The 20932-nt window shown below is 38.5% G+C and overlaps 2 protein-coding genes across 2 annotated transcripts; both read left to right on the top strand.

Moving 5' to 3' along the window:
* Nucleotides 1-2034: 2034 nt before the first annotated feature.
* LOC127438061 (inositol polyphosphate 1-phosphatase-like) lies at nt 2035-3966 on the top strand. Its single transcript, XM_051693345.1, is given in 3 exon segments — nt 2035-2238; nt 3491-3677; nt 3875-3966. Coding segments are annotated over 3 exon segments (483 nt in total).
* Nucleotides 3967-6483: 2517 nt separating this feature from the next.
* mfsd6a (major facilitator superfamily domain containing 6a) lies at nt 6484-19110 on the top strand. Its single transcript, XM_051693806.1, has 8 exons — nt 6484-6723; nt 7870-8841; nt 9384-9991; nt 12026-12123; nt 14016-14177; nt 14268-14366; nt 15540-15823; nt 18469-19110. The coding sequence occupies exons 2-8, from the start codon at nt 7894-7896 to the stop codon at nt 18637-18639; spliced, it is 2370 nt and encodes a 789-aa protein (XP_051549766.1). The 5' UTR covers nt 6484-6723; nt 7870-7893; the 3' UTR covers nt 18640-19110.
* The last annotated feature ends 1822 nt before the right edge of the window (nt 19111-20932 follow it).

Below are 20932 nucleotides of genomic sequence, written 5' to 3'. Positions count from 1 at the left end.
GGAATGCGGAGGAGCATAAACAAGCCAGTTATGCCCGCTGAAAAACTAGCAGAGCAGCAAAACGCCGGTACAGGAACAAGATTGAAGGACAGTTTAACACCACCAACTCTAGAAGCATGTTGCAGGGAATTAACATCATCACGGACTTTAAAGGGAATAAAAACTCCGCCGTGAACACCGCTGCCTCTCTCCCGGATGAGTTAAATACATTTTATGCTCGTTTCGAGGGAAATAACACCGCCCTCGCGGAGAGAGCTCTTGCGGCCGAAGCTAAAGAGGTTAGTTCAATCTCCGTCTCTGTAGCGATCCTTCCGACTGGTGAATATCCGTAAAGCCGTGGGTCCAGACGACATTCCGGGCCACGTCATCAGAATGTGTGCGAACCAACTGGCTGGTGTATTTACAGATATTTTCAACCTTTCCCTCTCTTTGTCTGTAGTCCCCACATGCTTTAAAACATCCACCATTGTGCCTGTACCAAAGCAATCGAAAATCACTTGCTTAAATGACTGGCGTCCTGTTGCTCTGACCCCCATCATCAGCAAATGCTTTGAGAGACTAATTAGAGATTACATCTGCTCTGTGCTGCCTCCCTCACTGGACTCATTGCAGTTTGCTTACCGCAACAACCGCTCCACTGATGATGCCATTGCATCTACACTACACACTGCTCTCTCCCACCTGGAAAAAAGGAACACTTATGTGAGAATGCTGTTTGTAGACTACAGCTCAGCATTCAACACCATAGTGCCCTCCAAGCTAGATGAGAAACTCCGGGCTCTGGGCTTAAACAGCTCACTGTGCAGCTGGATCCTGGACTTCCTGTCAAGCAGATGCCAGGTGGTTAGAATGGGCAGTAACATCTCCTCATCACTGACCCTCAACACTGGAGCCCCACAGGGCTGTGTTCTCAGCCCACTCCTGTATTCCCTGTACACACATGACTGTGTGGCAACACACAGCTCCAATGTCATCATTAAGTTTGCTGATGATATGACGGTGGTAGGTCTGATCACTGACAATGATGAAACAGCCTACAGAGAGGAGGTGCACACTCTGACACACTGGTGTCAGGAGCACAACCTCTCCCTGAACGTCAGCAAGATAAAGGAGCTTGTGGTGGACTTCAGGAGAACTCACATGGTCTGTCCACACTGAGGCCGTTGTGAAGAAGGCTCATCAGCGCCTCTTCTTCCTGAGACGGCTGTGGAAGTTTGGAATGAACTGCCACATCCTCACACGGTTCTACACCAGCACTGTAGAGAGCATCCTGACTGGCTGCATCTCCGCCTGGTACGGCAATAGCACCACCCATAACCGCAAAGCCCTGCAAAGGGTGGTGCAAACTGCCAGACACATCATCAGAGGTGAGCTTCCCTCCTTCCAGGACATATATACCAGGCGGTGTGTGAAAAAAGCTCGGAGGATCATCAGAGACTCCAGCCACCCTAGCCATGGGCTGTTCTCACTGCTACCATCAGGCAGGCGGTATCGCAGCATCAGGACCCGCACCAGCCAACTTCATGACAGCTTCTTCCCCCAAGCAATCAGACTTTTGAACTCTTGATCTCTCACGATCAATATACATCAGCACTGCACTTTATTAATCTTATAATCTTATTATCTCACACTGGACTGTCATAAATTATATTCTTTCTTAACAACACACTGGCAACTGACTATCAACCGACAGCCTGAATGTCAATACAGTACAATACAACCTACTGTACATTTTATACTGTATATACTATATATACTATTTTTTATTGTATAATGTGTATCTATATTGTGTGTATTGTATACTGTACATTGTATGTTATTATCTGTATATTATGTTGTGTGTAATTATGTGTATATTAGATTTTAAATTGTGTTGTGTAAATCTGATGTATATTGTAAATTGGTACATGTGTCATCACTGTCATGACTGCTATGTTGCTCGGAACTGCACCCAAGAATTTCACACACTATTGCACTTGTGTATATGGTTGTGTGACAATAAAAGTGATTTGATTTGATTTGAGGTACTGCAGCATGTCAGATCTACTGTTGACACTGGTCTGGGTTTCGGAGAAAGCAGCGAACATCGCCCGAGCCTATCATCAGGAGGAAACTCTCTTCGGCTAGCTCATCCAGAAGAAATAGGATGTGGAGAGGAATAATGTGTTCGTGGCTGACTTTAAAACCCTGGCAGATGTGCTCGGACAGGAGGTCATCAAACATGACTTTATAAAAAAGGTTTTCATTATTTTTACATTTACAGTACATTTTAGAATTAAAAGTTGTATATGTTAACATTACTTAATGCTTTATGAACTATCAATGAAAAATTTTATATTTATAAATTAAAATTAACTAGTGGTCAACCGATATGGGTTTTTCAATGGCTGATGTGATACCGATATCTAAAGAGCAGGATGGCCCATATAAATGCTGATATAAAGTTAACAGTTCTGTTAATCGTCCAAGCAAACACAGGCCAAATATCGGCTTGGCCGACATATTGGTCTATCACTGTAATTAACCAAGATTTTTTTTTTTTGCATCCAATTTGGAATGCCCAATTCCCAATGTACTTTTTAATAAATATTGGAAAATTACTTGTACATACAAGGAATTTGTCTTGGTGACAGAAGCCTCCAGTGCACAAACAATACAACAAGACATTAAAAGATCCATCATTGGATCTGTTGAACACATGACAGGCCAAAATTTTAAAGAAAGACAAATAGAAGATTAAAAAAAAGATACAAAATATGACTTAATATGATAGCATGATGATTGATTTGAAAAAGGTTATATTATTCTCCAAAACCCTTTTTGCACTTCTGTTTTTGCAGTTTACAACGCAGCCTTTTAAGGTTTAGTAACCGCACAAAGCCATATTGTGATTTCAATCTTAATTCAATCAATCATGCAGCATCAATGGATATCATACCGCTGTCTCAGAAGTCAAAATCTGCTGGTTTCAAAGCATTTTAGATGGTTTCCCTCATCAAGTAGTCAATAGGAAAGTTCCGCTTTCACAACTGTCACATCCGTTATGTCGCTTTTTCCACATTAACATGAGAACAAGATGGAATAGCAATGAATTATTACATGTTCTCAGGAGTGCAAACCCTTTTACATACTGTGGCTATTATTATTTATATATTTATTTGAATTCACAGTTTTTACAGTTTGTTTCTAATTAATTATAAATAAACCATATCTGCGTTTTCATGCTTATTAACGAAATGCTGATGGTTTTAATTTGGTCAATAATTGGCCGATAAATGTCGGCAGCCGATACATCGTGCTTCTCTAGCTAAAACTTTATTATTACTAGTTTTTTACAGTATGTCTCCTGCAGTTTTCAGGCCTTTAATGTCACATCTACAGAGAAGAAACTAACGAGTTAAAAATGAATCAGGTAATGCTTGCATCTAACAGGCTTAATTGTGTGTGACACATAACAGAGTGTTTTCAAATGTCTATCTCAGCTGAACAGATTCAGGTCAGGGTGTTTGAAGATCAGGAGGACACAGCCAGACTGCTCAGAAAAGTTTTAGGAGGGAACATGAGGGTAGCAGAAGCTCTGGCTGTAGCAGTTCATCAGGATGTGACCATCACAGACTTGCAGACTGACGCAATATATATCCCTCTACAGGGCCTGGGGGTGTGGGTGGACCCCATAGGTATGTTTAATTACTAGGGACTTGTGGTTCAGCTGCTCAATCATGAATGACCTGATTGGGAAATCATAATTTTTTGTACATATGATAGATATAGTAATAAATTAAATGAAAAAATAACAATCAGGCAAAAGAGAACTAGACTTCAGAAAGAGTTTGACAGTTCATAATTCGTCTTCATGCTTTTGTGTTTATTCCAGATGGATCGGTCAGTATTTTTGAGGCATTTGGAGCGGCCCTTTCAACCTCAGCAGCTCCCAGCAGGATGAGGTCTAAAAGTTGCGGTCACTAGGGGTCGGTATAGCCAGTCTGAGAGACTGCCTGCGACTGAAGCATGCTGCAATGGAGGGGTGGGTGTACAATACCCCTGCTGAGGGTATTTTAGGACCAGTGAAATGGGCGAATAAACGAGGACTTGTGGCATACAGATCCAAATCTGACCTGAAAACAGTTCTCACTCTGCTGTCAACTATGACCTTATTTTAGCTCTTCACTATTGTGTTTGCAGTGTTATTATTTTACATTGTATTGTATAAAAATTGCATTGTTAAAAATGTTTAAATGTGGTTACATTTATGAAAAAATTGCATTATTATGGTATTATCATGAAAAATGTTTTAAAGCCAAAAACTTTTTTCTAATAATAATAATAATAATAATTATATATATATATATATATATATATATATATATATATATATATATATATATATATGTTCTAAATTAACTGTCTTGTTTTGAATAAATGTAACTTTGTATTAACTGTAAATATGCATTATCTCTGTGCCGACATTGCAGTTTATTTGGTGCTGTAATATTTCTTTAAAATATTATGAAATGTTATATTAATAATATACTTAAATATATCTATATATACAATTTAATATTACTATATAAATATTATAATATAATATAATTAAATATCTATTATTAAAATACTCCTATAATGTGAGAATTTGTTTTTCTTTTTTTTTCAGGTTTTAAAAATGACCTGAATTAAAAAATGCTTTGTAGGGGGCCTGGGTTGCTCAGTGAGTATTGACGCTGACTATCACCCCTGGAGTCGCGAGTTCGAATCCAGGGTGTGCTGAGTGACTCCAGCCAGGTCTTCCAAGCAACCAAATTGACCCAGTTGTTAGGGAGGGTAGAGTCACATGGGGTAACCTCCTTGAGGTCGCGATTAGTGGTTTTCGCTCTCAATGGGGTGCGTGGTAAGATGTGCATGGATCGCGGAGAATAGCATGTGCCTCCTCGTGCTGTGAGTCTCCGCGGTGTCATGCACAATGAGTCGCGTGATAAGATGCATGAATTGATGGTCTCAGAAGCGGTCTCCTTTAAGACTTTACAGTACATGCCCACTGTTATGATTGGCTCTCTGTTCTTGACTGACCTGCTCTCTCTACTTGCCAATTCACTGCTCACCGCTACTGGGCGGGGCTACAGAAGTTATCCGGTAAAGTAGACGTTGATATGTTGTTGTTGAGGTGGAGAGGTTTGTGACATCACAATGTGGAGGAAGCAGAGAATGAGTCGTTTCAACAAATGCTCTTTTTGCAGTGGGGGTGAAGTTCTGAGTTCTGAAACTTAACAGTATGTTTTTATAGTACAATGACCTCTTATATTTCAAAAGATGAGAAAAAATGTGATTCTTCGTGTCATGACCCCTTTAAAATAGAACCTGATATTGACAAAGGACCAAATGGTCACTTAGTTTGGGAGTGAAGAAGTCGTAGCCTTCCATATTTTGAATAGGTTTAGCAGCTCTTCAAACAAAATGCCCACTAGAAGCGCACTTAGGCGATTAATGAGTTTGACAAAGGGGTTTGAGCTTAGAAAACTGCAGCCAGTATGTAAACTGTCTAATGTCAGAACTTGAATACACACTTAGAGATTTATTCAACCAAACAGGATGCAAGTAAAACCAATGGGCCATGGCTCACTCTGTTAAAAGTGTTTTGCTTAGGGAGTGGCCGAAGAAGATACATGATCATTATAGTGTAATGCTTCAATCTGCAACAAAGTGAAACTATTTCATTCATAAAGAGCTAAGGAACAAGATGTTTTTGGCTGTGTAACAAAAGATACACCCAGTTTGCAATGTGGTTCTGTATAATGGCAGGTGGGGCCATTTCATACCTCCCTGATGTGTCTTTGGCTTCTGTGAGATTTTTTTTATACCCATTTATTGTCGTTTCAGGCTCCTCTAAATCATAGTATCAATGTGAATGTACAATAATTAAAAAGCAGAGATGTATGAAATCATCATGTAATTTTAATGTGCTTTTGTTATTTTCCACAGGTCCAAAAAGTAAGACTTCATTAAGATATCAAAGCTTGTAAACATCCTGTTTGTGAAAATGTTTGGACAATTTGTCTTCATTTGATTCAGAACATTCGTTTCGATTCAGAAGATCAAAAACTTTAGAAGATTAATAACTTTATTTTACTTGTAATCGGTAATACAATACATACAACAAACACAATAATATACATTTTATACAAGCGACTATCTATCTCATACATATTGATAATTAACTATTAAATATTCTAATCTAAAAGATAATCTAATTAAATATTCGTATTGCGGGTCTTGATGTTTGTTGTCTTTGTAAGGTGAAATCTTTAATATTCACGAGCTACTTTACCATTGGAAGGATAACGAAGCTTGACCTACTTATTATTCAGATATCAGGTCTTCGCTATTGGACAGTAGCCCCGTGACGTTGCACGGTTTTATTACTATTCATGAGCCATGCCTTCGACTAAGGAAGAGTTTCGATCAACGTCAGCATGACCTAATTAATATTCATGAGGTAGGCTCCACAGTCTGTTTCTGCGCAGGTGAATGCTGTATCATCGCCATCAAGCAATGAAAATGCCTTGACAAGACATCAAATAATCGGGAAATTATCAATTTAGACCACCAGAAAACGGTTCCAAAAATAAAATACATGGGCTGATAATCGGAGATGGAAGGAAACAATAAACTTTTTTATCGAAATTTACCTGCTCCGGAGTGATCAGCGCACCTGCAAACTTTGCGAGACAGGTAAACACACAATGACTGCTTTCATATGTCGGGTTTATGTTTATTTAAATGTATACGCTTAATTTAAGGAAGAACATTCGTTTGATCTGGGGCTTGGTGGATTTTTCTTCTTCATTTCCTGCATTTCAGTATTTCAGATCACTCTTCCTTGTTTTAGTGACTCGGGTTTTTACAGCAAGAAACAGAATACTATGTATATTTTTAGAAATACTTGAATAAGGACTTGATATAGAAGTCATTTAAATGACATATAAAGCCGCATTATAAAGGAAGCGCAGATACTTCCGCAAATGTTGGATAGTTTGTGACAGGCCCACCATACTTCTATGACGTCATTGAGCAAGAAACTAGCCGTACTGTCTGCAAGGTCAAGGTTTAAATGCAAATCAGTGTGCATGTGCTTATCACTCTTTGGCGCCATTTGTGCTTCTTCAAATTTTAATTTTTTAACCAGTTGAGTCATAATGATGATGCAAAGATTTCCAATTGGTTTCCTTCCTCTAACAATTTCAATGCTGTTTCATTCTTCCTTCCTTGATATTTCATTGTCTTGGGAATCTGTATCATTTTCTGTGTTCAAAGTCAACATGAAATCAAAATAGACAGGCACCAACACAGACCCCCACAACTTTGGGGGCGTGTTGAAGCGTGTTTCGCCCAAGGCGCCATACAATCACCATCGACCATCAGTGAACATGTCACACTAAGCGACCAAAAATTGCAGATTTTGCCCTACGACAAGAGAACAATTACAATCTCCAAAAATCATGGCCAAAATTTTACAGGGTGAACCTGGGTTTGCTAAGCCTTCGAAACTCTATGCAAGTGAACACAAATGCTATTGCCACAGTAACTCAAGAACGCATATTAAGTATGTAAAAGATTGGCCAAGTTGTCGAGTTTTTGAATTTTTGTATAGAGTATGTTGTTGGCCTTTTTCAACCTCAACCACCTAGCTCCATTATGATGCGTAACGCCCTTTTTTCACGCTATAGTGAATTTCCAATGGTTAAAATTACACCCGGCAATATTTTTAAATACATCAGATAACAGAATTGAAATGGGTTGCCAACTGTGTTTCATGTTGATTTATTTTTATTTTTTTTTACTGCATTCTGAAGGTTTGTATGTTTAACCCAATTTTAGAAATATCGAGCACCCCAGCCAAAGATGGCAGACGACCATGTAGCCATCCTAAATGACGATGAGGAGGAGTTGAAGAGGAGACACCTTGAGCGTTTCGACCGTCTGTCGCTCGAGATTCAGGCAGACCAAACTGACCCTCCACCTGAAACCAGCACACCAACTCCAGCCCCTCAACACAACATGGGCTGCTGCGAACGATTGTTCCTCCGGATCAACCCTCACCTCCTCATCTCAAAAGTGTTTTATTTCTTCTTCTATGCTGCCTATGGTTCCCTTCATCCCCTGCTTGCTCTGTACTACAAACAGCTTGGGATGAACCCTACCCAAAGTGGTCTCCTAGTCGGAATCCGATATTTCATTGAGTTCTGTAGCGCTCCCTTTTGGGGAATTGTGGCAGATCGTTTCAGGAAAGGTAAAGCAGTCTTATTGTTCTCAGTATTTTGCTGGCTACTTTTCAATGCTGGAATCGGTATTGTGCAACCACCAGACTTGAAATGTCAAGAGGAAAACTTCTTGACAACCACAGCTATGATACCAACTGTCCGACCTACCACATCTAATGAGACATTCTACCTCAATACCAGTTCAATCCCAGCAACCAATATGATGAGACGGCGCCGGAATCTGATTGGACGATCCGCCTCCTTCTCCAGTCTGTCTTTAGTCTACAGGTTCAAACGGGATTCCAACTTGAGTTTCACCATAGCACCTCATGAGTTAGGTAACACAACACAGTCCGACCAAACCATCACCACAACCACTCCACCTAAGCCAAACACGCCCATCTGGACAACAGCCCCACCTAGTACAAACATGACATCCACCAGCACCACTCAAAGCCCCAAAACCACACCAAAACCGCTAGCCCCCGAATACAACGTGGACCAGGTTCATGCAGTTTTCCTGCTGATTCTGCTTGTCATCATCATTGGCGAGTTTTTCAGTGCTCCTGCCATAACAATTGTTGATACGGTATGTAACTCTTTTTTTTCCTCAAAATAAATTCAATTACAAGGCAGAGGTAGCTATGTGATGAGATCATAGACACTGAATCAAATTACGTCAAGTTTCAGCTTGCCATTCTGTCTCGTGCACTGTCGAGCGTTCAACCTTTCAAAGTACACTCTTTTGTCTGCAAGCCCATACTTACATTTTCAACACATGCACAGTTGCACACTACTACAGTTTTGTGATACTTTTAGCAAAGCATGCACTAACAACATCCAAAGACACGGACTGTCCACACATGGACCATGTCTTTGCATGTTGTTGGTGCATCCATGCGTACTCTGCTGGTGACGAAATTTGCATCAAACACACTGTGCGCGAGACATACCTGCATGCGGAAAACCGAAGTATACTTTGGCCTTAAAACTCACAAACAAACAAAGACTATGACAACTTTGATTATGTGGCATATTCCTTTGTGGGCAGGTTTTGTAGCAATTCCAGCACAATTAGATGTAAAAGGGGTATTTGTTGTCTCTAAAATATGTTGATTTGAATTGTTCTAGATGACGTTGCAGTACTTGGGTCCACACCGTGACCGTTACGGTCTTCAGCGAATGTGGGGATCACTTGGCTGGGGTGTCGCCATGCTCTGCATCGGTATCTGGATCGACCACACTAGCACTAACCTTGTCATTGATGACTTGAAGAACTGCTTCATGGAAAATTACAAGAACTACCATATTGCCTTTATTGTGTTTGGCGTTTTAATGGGACTAGCTCTAATTGTTGCCACTCAATTTAAGTTTGACGTTCAGCATCAAACTCAAGAGATGCAAGAAGGAAGTGACATTGGCAACCAGCAACAAGACGCCCAACCGGTTGGTTCTTCTAGATCAGAGAACTCTGAGACCCCAACAAATGTCCAAGCCGGGGAGTTCCACTTCTGGGACTTGATGCGACTGCTGTGTGGTGTACAGTACGGCACTGTGTTATTCGTGGCCTGGTTCATGGGATTCGGCTATGGTTTTGTTTTTACTTTCCTGTACTGGCATTTACAGGACTTAACAGGAACCACCACGCTGTTTGGCATTTGCTCTGTCTTGAGTCACGTGTCAGAGCTTGCTGCGTATTTCACCAGCCACAAATTCATCGAACTGGTGGGACACATCAGGTGAGATTTCTGCAATTCTTTATCAGGTTAGGGGCATTACTATGATGGTTGTTACAGCTAGGGTATACTTCAATTTTCCTCATGCCGTTCCGTCCACACTGTCTGCGGCAGGCGCATGCGCCGACAACAAAAAAAACAAGTGTGCGGCACGGAAACCAAAGTATACTTTATTCTTTTTGGTGTTCTGGGTTGTTGCTACTTGCTAGGTGGTCTTACTAGCCCAAGTCAAAATTGTCCACCCCCAAGTTGAAAGTTGGTTGGTTGTTTGTTGGTCTTGGATAGTTTAAGCTCATCTCCCAGCCTTGCCAAGCTGGTGTTTAGGTGGTTTAGCTTGTCAGCCAGCTGCTCTACCAGCCTAACCAGCTGACAAGTGCCCCAAACCCCTCTAAAACCATGAAAACAAACCAGTGTAACCCTTTTCAGCAGGGTAGACAGCAAGGCAGCTCACTAGGGTTTAGAATGGAGCCATCCACCAGACTTCACACATTTAACCCAGATTTTGTGCTTTTTAACCAAAACTGACCTAGTAATACAGGCCATTTAGAGCAGATACTTGTCCAGGTAACCCAAACCATCTCATTGCACCACATGACTCCAGCTTATTTGAGCAGGTCCTTAAATCAGTGAGTCTTTGTGAGAGTCGGTGTCATGCGACTCTGTAGGTCTGCACTGGGATCAGTGAGTCATTGTTTGTTTGCTTAAAAGGTTTGGTTCATGTCTAGGAGCACAAAGGCTTTTTCTCTCAGTGGTGGCCGAAGTCTCAGATTACACTGCACAGTAGCTGCGCTGTCCACTGTGTGTTTTGTTTACAAAGAGCATAATATTCACTATCTTTTTGCTGTTTGACTATATTTAACAGAAATTGGCAGAATTTAACAGAAATGGTTTGTTTTAAAGGTGAAGTGTGTAATTTCTGCAATACAAGTGTCACCAAATTGAATTGCCAAAATAAGGACTCGCTCCATTGGTTGAGCCAGTGTTGTTGTGTCGGGCTTTGACGGGCTGCTCAAATAGAGAATGGTTTCGAAAGCGCCACAGATTCAGTGTTTATACTTTTTTTGGGAATCAGCCCACCAATGGGTTACTTGTAGCTGTCTCTGCAAATTAAGCTGGAATTGGAGAATGTATTTTAAAGCTCAAGTATGTAACTTTTTCGGTATTAAAATACTTTCTCCAATTCCAGCTTAATATGTAGAGGCAATCATAAGTAAGCAATTTATAGGTTAATTTTCTTGAAAACTGTAAACACTGTCTCTGTGGCGCTTTGAAAATTCCTCTATTTGGTTTGAGCGAACAGTCTCGAGAGACAATAACATTGACTCGGCCAGTAGCGTGAGTTAGGGGTGGGACTATCAGTTTCCTTGACCAACGGCTGTTTGTGGGCGTATTAAGAGAGCTGTTTTGAAAACAATGTTTATTTTTGCAATTCCATTTGTTGGCGCTAGTGCTGCAGAAATTACATACTTCAGCTCGAACATTGAAAGAATTAAACCCTTTACCTTGAAGTGAGCGAGAAAGCCATTTGTGACTGATTGACAGGTTGACAGGTTGCCTTTATCAGTTCAGGCGTTACAGTTTCCTGCAAGAGGCAGTTAAACATCTAGGGTATTTCCTTCAGGTATTTTATAGACACTTCATAAAAAGATGACCTACATAAACTGTGATGATGACTATGGGTTTAAATCTTAACTATATTGCTTGTTCCACATTGTAGAGGAAGTTAAGCTAATGAGTCAACAGGACACACAAATACAGAACTCTATTTAAAATGATAAAGAAAATTATATAGAATAACTGTTTTTGTGGATGAATCTAACAAAGGTTATGTCCAGATCATATTTTACCCAAAATTAAATTTACCAAATATAATATTTTGCATAAATAAAATGATTTTTTTTAATTATTTTTTTTATTTGTGACATTTTCAAGACAACTGAGCATGTTTTCCCTCCCAATTCTCATGTTTTTTAACAGCTTTTTATTTTATTTTATTTTTTTTATGTTTCTGTGTTTCTCTTTTTTTCTTTGTGTCAGAGTTCTGTACATTGGCCTGGCGTGTAATACCGCACGTTACCTCTATATCTCCTACCTTGAGAATGCCTGGACCGTGCTGCCAATGGAAGTATTACAAGGTATAAATGGCCAGTTCTCAAGTTCTCAATTTCAAGAAAAAGCAACTATGGCAATCATTAAAAATACTACGTTTAAGATATGTCTGTGATGTTTGCAGAACAAAACAAGAAAAGTAATTTTAACTACAGACCTAATTTGACTCATAAATACAAAACTGTCATTATAAAGTAAAAGCCCATTCGAAATTCCGGAGGCTCAAAAATGCTGATCGTCTTCCGGGTTTTATGACTACAATCTGAACAGCTCTATTGTCAAATTTACATACACAAAATATCAAATTAACAAAAACTCTCTTTCATCTTATTAGATGAGATGGGCAGTGTGCGAGCAGAAGGGCTGGAAAAGGAAGCCACATTTGGGTTTAGTGTTTAGAAAAGATTGTACAGGGTTTGTTTAAGAACAGGAAGTCAAGTTTGTTCATTGCAGTCGGTTCAACTGCCCTTTCTTGGTACAGAAAACATTCTAAAAGAAACCATTTGTGCATAAGAGAATGTCTCTCTGTAAATGAGATATCATGAATAAAAAGGATATTAAATTTGTCATTGCTGATGCAGTTTTGGACTCGAGTGGAAAGGCAGTTTTCATTTGTGTCCATTTTCATTAAGAAATTTTAGCAGATCACCTAAGACAAAGTTGATACCTAAATGAATCATAATTGAGAACTCAATTAAGCTTTGAAAGAGCAACATGCGAGTAATACAATTTCCCTTGGGCATGTTTGTGACACAGACATTGTTTTGTCTGTCTTTAACTGTTCAAAGAAATGTGAGTTCTTCTGTTATAGTGTTTATTATTAGCGCTCTCTTCACACTTTGTACTTTTAAAGTGATCTGTTCATTCATGTTAAGACACCTTACCACACGTTTTCACGTAATGAGACACATTCGTGCATGTGCATGCTCAGTTATGTGTGTGAAGATTTTTTAATGTCATTGTAAATAAGGTTTGATGGTCCAATTTAGCTTTCGTCTGAATCCACCTTTACATAAGAACCAGACAGCTCATAAAAATGTATTTAATTTGGTAATAGAGGTAAATCGATATATCGGTTTTACCGATTAATCGGTGCCTATAGTTGCTTTTTTAAATTATGGGTTATCTGTTAAAATCTATGCCATTTTATTCCTCCGTGTTCCTCAATCTTTCATCATTGACAATATTCAGCCATATTTTTATCCTCACTTCAATGCATATTTTGTTATTTTGATTAGATAATCAAGTATCTAAATTGAAGCGAGGGCGTGCAAAGAAAAATTTGACTATATGGAAACGTGCCCTGTCAGCACAGATATAATGTCTTGAACTTCATATCTTGAAAATAGTAATAAATATTGTTCCTCATTAAGCCTCATCTGATAAAGTATTTATACACAAAACCATTAATCTGTTGAATATATAGGCTATAAAAAGCTTAATTTGGTTAATTCTTAAATATAAAGCATTGTGATGGAGCCAAGTGTCCGAGTCCCCAGTGTGTTTCGGGCTTATTTATAGTTAAAAGTCCCACGTTATGCACCAAAAATTTTTTTTTCCTGATTGTTATTGGGATTTTGGTTGAACAATAAACTACATATTTATTTATTTATTTTGGACTCTTGTAGCCTCTGTTTATGGGCCGGACTTAGTAAGGAAAGACTAAGAAAATATTATATAAATCGATTTTAAAACCTATCGGCCGATTAATCAGTTATCTGCCTTTTGTAACACCTTAGTTATCGGTATCGGCAAAATCCACTATCGGTCAACCTCTAGTATGTAGATGCATGTTGATATTCTAAACTTTAGCAAATACCAAATACTTTTTGGGGCCACTATACATGTATAAAAATCGAATAGGAAAGACACTTCATAATTATTGGTTATGTTGCCTCTCTATCGTGTACATGTGCAGGTGTGACACATGCGTCCGTATGGGCGGCATGTATCTCGTACCTGAGCGCAGCCGTTCCTCCGGCCCTCCGGACATCTGCTCAGGGCATCCTGCAGGGTCTTCATCTCGGTCTGGGTAGGGGCTGTGGCGCCATGGTGGGCGGCATCTTCGTCAACTACTTTGGTATGAAGTTGAACAATAACGATTGTATTGGTAATTGCATGACATGGATTACAAATGTTGGTCCCTGTCAACGGCTGTCTTGTTTTTCAGGTGCTGCGGAGACATTCAGAGGAATCGGAATGATTTCTCTTGTTATTTTGCTCATTTTTTCATTCATCATGTACATCATTGGGCAGGACAAGAAAAAGGGTGAGGGTGACAATGTCATTCATTGCTTGTTCTTGGAATGTAACTATTTGCAACAAACAGCAATAGAACATAACAGTCTGTTTTTTAAAGAAAAATCCCATTTTCTATAAACCTTTAAAGACAGGCCTTTTGTGAGCTCTGAGGTTGATAATCGATTTTATATGCTTCTGCTGAAGCCATCAGTCCACGTTATTTCAACATAATTAAAAAAAATCATGTTTAACAGCCAAATTCTTGGGACGAACTACACTACCCATGATCCGGCAGAGAAAGATCCACCAATCAGAGAACTGCGGCAAACAAAGCACGCCAAAAGAACTCTGCAGCGACCGCCTACTCGCATGACACACTGTGAATGATGCAATCGAGTCAGTCTCCCTACACCCTCAAACTACCTACATTTTTGCAAATATCTGAAAATTTTGCATTAAAATTTAAATATTTTGTTTCTATATTTATAAGTAACAACTTTAATGTATTTTTTACATACTTTCCATCATTTTTAATTTGATTACTTCATTCACAATGCTTCATAGGATTGTACGTACCCGTGTGGAAAAACAATAAATACGCAGTCTTGTACCTTTTGACTTTTTGTGCGATTTTCAACTACTTTTTTGCTTCGGATTCAAGTTTATAATGTTGAGATTCTCCCTGGAATGCTGGTTGGTTTGGTTTATGGCATAGAAGTCTTGTATAAAGAATTTTATGAAATCCTTATGGAAAAAATGAATGGGAAAAATACTTTCTGGAACCAAGAGAGCTAAAAAAGTAGGCAGGAGAGATAAAGTTTTTCTTACAACATTTCGTAGATTATACATATACATTTGGTAGATAAATATGTGAAATATCGATATTTCTAATACCAGAAAATTTCCATTATTAAGCAAAAGTAGCTACACTACTCATCGTTTAACAAAATAGTTTTTCCAAATTACAAAATATGTAGTGTTCGAAGGTTTTAAAAAAAAAAGAAAAAGAAAAGTTGTTTTTGCCGATTTAATTAACCAAATCTAAACTGATTTTTTTATTTGTTTGAGTAAAGTTTGTTGGAAAAATTGTTGGGCTCGTGGTCCATAGAACTACTGTAGTTAGAACTAGTTTGGTCCATAGAACAAGTTAGAATTATTTTCATTTATTTTATTTTTATTATCATTTTTTTGTTTACCGCAGAGGACAAGATGTTAGCGGAGAACATTCCTATTCCATCCAGTCCTGTACCCATAGCGACCATTGACCTGGTTCAAAACACAACAGACTTGACGACATCCGCTCGACCCGAGCCCAAACTTCACGCCCGGAAAACACGATACCAGGAAGAACAGGAGGATCAGTATAAGCCCGCCTGGGTTCCCTCCGTTTCGCCGTGGGTTACCATCGCTCTCGCCTTCTACCAGATCACAGAGATGGTTGTCATGGCGAAGACACGCCCGCTTGTTGATGTCCAGCCCCTTCAGGTAGCAAAGAGAATAAAAAAAACTATTTTAAAGGATTTTTAATGTGAATATTGAAATAATTGAATGAGTGATTGCTCTTTCCTTCTTTTTCATGCTGTCTATGCAGAAAGGTGAGAATACATCGATTTAGTTGTGAATTATAAACTGTATTCAAATTCATAGTGCCACTCCACCCCCATATACTATATATTTTGAACTTCAAGTCAATGTGAAATTTAAAATTGACTCCATTTAGCTTATTTATATACATTTGTGGTCTTATTCTGCACAATTTGTCAGTGTGTGTTTTTCAAAATAAAAATGTTTGTCTTTGTAATCTTTCATCAAAATGTAATTACTTGCTCCGCCTCTGAAACGATTTTCCTTTTTTGGCTGACATTGTGTATCCTGTCTTACTCGGAAATGTGTCAGACTGCCAAGAATTCATTATGAGGGCTTTTTTGTCCGCACACTTTGAATTTGGGGGGCATTTTTGGTGTCATTTTTTTCCCTCAAGCTCCCCTTAAATTTCTGACCCTGCTTTCTCCTATCACAGCTTATAATGGGTTTTATTTTTTTAGGAAATTGTTTTACTCCACAAACACTTTTGAAGAGATTTTTAACAGTCAACCCTGAATCAGTTTTAGAGTTCTTATTGAAAATAAATGTTAAAAACCCTATATAGTTTTTTTATTTTTTTATCACTTTACCTTTTAAAATATTTTAACTTGTTTTTTGCCATTAAAATAGCCTCGGAATCTGGCATGGCATAAAATCACTAACTAACTAACTAACCCAGCTTATAATGCAGAGACAACTATAAGTAAGATATTCATTGGTTGATTTCCTCAAACTGTAAACACTCTCTCTTTGGCACTATAAAAATTGCTCTTTGTTGACCATCCCGTCCAACCTGACACAACAACATTAGCTCGACAAATGGCGTGAGTTAGGGGCGGGACTATCTGTTTGTTTGATCAATGGCAGAAATGTATTATTGCAATTCTGTTTGGTGACACTAGTGGTGCAGAGATTATACACTTCAGCTTTAAAGTCTTGCCGTGTATGTTTTTGTGCCAAAACTTTCAAGTGTATCTGTCTGTGCCTTCACTGCACGTTGAGAGTAAAAGGTGTTCCGTGTAATGTGTGTCCAAAGAAGAGATCCACACAACCGATTTGTCATTGAATAATGTCTCTTAATACCCTTTCTGTTTTCTATAGTCAGTTGTTGATCAAAAACAAAAAAAAAATAAGCATTAATTCTAATCATGCCTTGCACAAATTAGTTAAAGCCATTCGAGTCTCTCTCATTAACTTGCGCACATTTACAGACGCTCTTTGCAGAAATGCCGGTTTCCTTAAAGAGACCATACCGGATTTTAACACGTGTACAACAAATCAATGTAAATAACTGTATAGTATAAATTATGCAATTAAACAAAAACAAAACAAAAAAAATATTAATTGACTACATGGATTTGTTAATTTTTAAAAAGCCAAAATGTGACCAAATTGATGAAAAGCTTATTAAATCTAATTAGTCAAATTAATATTTTTGTAATGTACCTAGTTATAATGTCCCCTGTATAATTAACAGAAATAGCTGGGAGAGAATTTCTTTCATATGTAAGCAAAAGGGACATTATTACTGAAATATACCCATATGAATCGGAATCTAATCGGGGAATCTGTATCAATACCCAGCCCTAGTAAATATAACAAAGAATAACTTTTAAGGGGCCTGGGTAGCTCAGTGGTAAAAGACGCTGGCTACCACCCCTGGAGTTCGCTTCGCTAGTTCGAATCCCTGGGTGTGCTGAGTGACTCCAGCCAGGTCTCCTATGCAACCAAATTGGCCCAGTTGCTAGGGTGGGTAGAGTCACATGGGATAACCTCCTCGTGGTCGCTATAATGTGGTTCGTTCTCGGTGGGGCGCATGGCGAGTTGAGCGCGGATGCCACGGTGGATGGCATGAAGCCTCCACACGCGCTAGGTCTCCATGGCGACGCGCTCAACAAGCCACGTGATAAGATGCACGGGTTGATGGTCTCAGACGCGGAGGCAACTGGGATTCCTCCTCCGCCACCCGGATTGAGGCGAATTACTACGCCACCACGAGGATTTAAAAGCGCACTGGGAATTGGGCATTCCAAATTGGGTGAAAAAAAGAAAAAAAAAGAAGATTAACTTGTAAACTAAATGTCACATACCATATTATTAAACCGAAGATATAAATGGTGAAATTAAACATTTCTCTGTTCTGTTTTCTCCAGTTATCACACAAACCAGTTAGCCTATTAGCTTAGCATATGCTAGCTTCTTCTCTTAAATTTAATCATATTTTTCCTCACTGTTGCCACCAGCTGATACAGAGGTATGATTGTATTCAATAGAACTTTTACATTCTATAGTAAATAATTTTACAAACTTTTAATTGAATGTTTGTGGTTAGGTGTAGGGTTGCTGTTGGACTCCAAACTAACAGTGTTTGAATGTGACATCCAACTGGTACAAGACATTAGCATTTCGCCTGTTATTTGTGGGGGAACTTACTTGTAGACAGACCCTTCTCAGAATTTTTTTTTAAAATTTAGATGCGCTAAAGGCTGTGTTGAAAACAACTGATCTAAATTCCTGTCTCTATCTTTGCGTATTTCTCTCATTAGGACACAGATGAGGTCCCATCAGACTTCCAAGAAGAAGACCAATCGCCTCCAGTCTTTGACAATGTCATCCAGCAGGAAAGCTATCCCAATAGCCTCCAGTCCCAAGAGGGCCCTGGGACCCAAGGGGCCACAGCACAGCAGCACCTAATGCCTGTATTACCAAGCAACTGAACACCCTCCATTACTGTCACACAACTGATCCATGAACCCAAATGGGGGATTATCTTCACATTTTGACTTCATTTGTATTACCTGTGAAGAGTTTCACATCGAGACATTTTGAAATGGAACTACATGGACATAAAAAAGGAAGATACTTTGCTGTGTAAGTGACCTTTGTATGTATTTTAAATTATTTTCAGGACTTTTGCACAAGCTTTAAATAAAGCCTGTCAGTTTTAAATGAACTTGTGCCTGTGTGTACATTTTGTTTACCTGTAGAGGGCAGCAGTGTACGGTCACTGTGCCAGTATCACACAATTGATAATTGTGAGGAATATAATGAGTGTGTACTGTATATATTCAGTCTTACTGTTTTTCTCTTGTGAAACACTACTATTGGCTGGTTTCACTAGTAATTTTACAGTTGAATTTACAATAAATGGCATTGTAACAGTTGTCTACATAAGCTTTGTATATTATGAATCAAAAATGTTTACTGTTTGGTTGGTGGTTTGCTTTTACACTTTCACCTCTGTGGGTGCATAGATGGAGAGTTTACAGGGGGTTTTTGGTTATATTTTTGTTTTTGCTTCTCCTTTAGAGTGCAACTCATCATAGTCTCATAGACACCATAAATCAGCCTGACCTGATCAAAAATTAGTCAACATATCCCTGATAGCACACATACATCAACCAGACGTCTATTTGATGTGTGTGTTTACATCTGGAAGACATATGTTTCACATTGTTTGCTCATCTGTAATACATCTATAAGACAGATGTCAATAGGTATGTCTTGGATGTCAATAAGACTTTCAGCAGATGTATTTGAGATGTTTATGATTCAGAATGTTTGTAAATCTGATCTTTTTAAGATGTTTAGCAGACGTTAATTAGATTGTGATGCTTTCCAGATGAAAAGACATCTCGGAGATGTACGTGTGCTATCTGGGACACTAATAACTTAACTAAATTTTTCAGTAAATGTTATTTGCTCCGCCTTTTTTTCACAATATTGTAGCTTTTCTAGTAACAAGTTACTTTTTCCAATGAGCGGTTTCACAAAACGCAGATGGTAAATAACCTGTAGCGTCGTGAAGAAAGAATCATTTAAGCGAATCGGTTTCTTTCGGACAATTCATGTAAATGAACAAGTTCATATAAATGATTCCTCGATTCACTTGAACCCCTGCGCACGTAGTAACTTCACTTCTATTTTGAAGCAAAATACTTAGTACATTGCTGCTGTTTATCGATGTGTTTGACTCTTTGATTAAATAATGTGTTTTGTTGTATTTAGGATATATGTTCAACTTAATAATTTCACCTTAATTGACACACTGTTTTTTTATTTTTTGCCAGACAATACTGTTTTGAATCAGAATACTATTTATGTGGCACAAAAACAGTAATAATCTATTTAAAACATAATTATTTTTAATATAATGTGTGTTTGTAGTTCATACAACTATATATTGACTAAATGATGTAAACTATTTATAGAACCTCTGATTTCAGAATTAAATAAGTAGATTGACTATAGATTTGCTACTTAAAGTTATTAGTTGTAGCTTAGGAACCTACAGTTTTAATATAGTTTCCCAACACTGTATATGGTGGCTTCTGTGTAACATTAAGATTGAATGAGATTTCTGGGACCTGAATTACCTGTTTACATTTTTCTCACCACAAAAGAATTGAGTTCTTCCTCTGGAATCAAACACCTTATTTACAGCACACACCCACTCACAGCATGGATTTAATCTCCAGTGGGATTTAGCTGACAACTAACACAATATGCCCTGCAACAGCTTTGCAAAGTGTCAGAATTCAATACATTGCAATTTCTAATGGGGTAATGGTCAAAATTCAACCGTTTATGACCATACAATGATATAAGAAAAACCGTCTAAGGCTTTAAATGTGCTGCAAGTGATTTTTTTTTCACGGAAATGTATGCAAAAAATGTTCCTTACTCCCTGAATCGTGAGATATCTCACCTGTCTCTGTGACGCTTTCTCATTTTGCACATTCTCATAGAATTGTAGTTGCGAATTATTGAGGCTTAATGCCATTTTTATGCCATGTTGTTCATAACAGTTGCCAGTTGAGGGCACTATAATGCTGCTGTTGTTTTTGACAAACGTTTCTCGGTGTCGATCACATTAAAGCTTGTTTGGTATCTTAGAAATGCAGGGTTTTGGAAAGAGCCATTACGTGGCTAATTCAACGGCTCAGTTTATAGAAATTCTAGAATGGCTAAAATTACTTACAAGACCACAAACGTTGTTGGCATGTTAAG

This window comes from Myxocyprinus asiaticus, chromosome 49 (genome assembly GCF_019703515.2).
Source record: "Myxocyprinus asiaticus isolate MX2 ecotype Aquarium Trade chromosome 49, UBuf_Myxa_2, whole genome shotgun sequence".
Taxonomy (NCBI): domain Eukaryota; kingdom Metazoa; phylum Chordata; class Actinopteri; order Cypriniformes; family Catostomidae; genus Myxocyprinus; species Myxocyprinus asiaticus.
The sequence above is the reverse complement of the archived record's forward strand: the minus strand, read 5'-3'. Positions and strand labels throughout refer to the sequence as shown.

Excerpts from the sequence above, each read along its gene's own strand:
- mfsd6a (XM_051693806.1), top strand. The coding sequence starts at position 7,894 with ATGGCAGACGACCATGTAGCCATCCTAAATGACGATGAGGAGGAGTTG. Across the intron at positions 14,178-14,267 it reads CATCTTCGTCAACTACTTTG|GTGCTGCGGAGACATTCAGA; the intron begins GTATGAAGTTGA and ends CTTGTTTTTCAG. Across the intron at positions 15,824-18,468 it reads TTGATGTCCAGCCCCTTCAG|GACACAGATGAGGTCCCATC; the intron begins GTAGCAAAGAGA and ends TTCTCTCATTAG.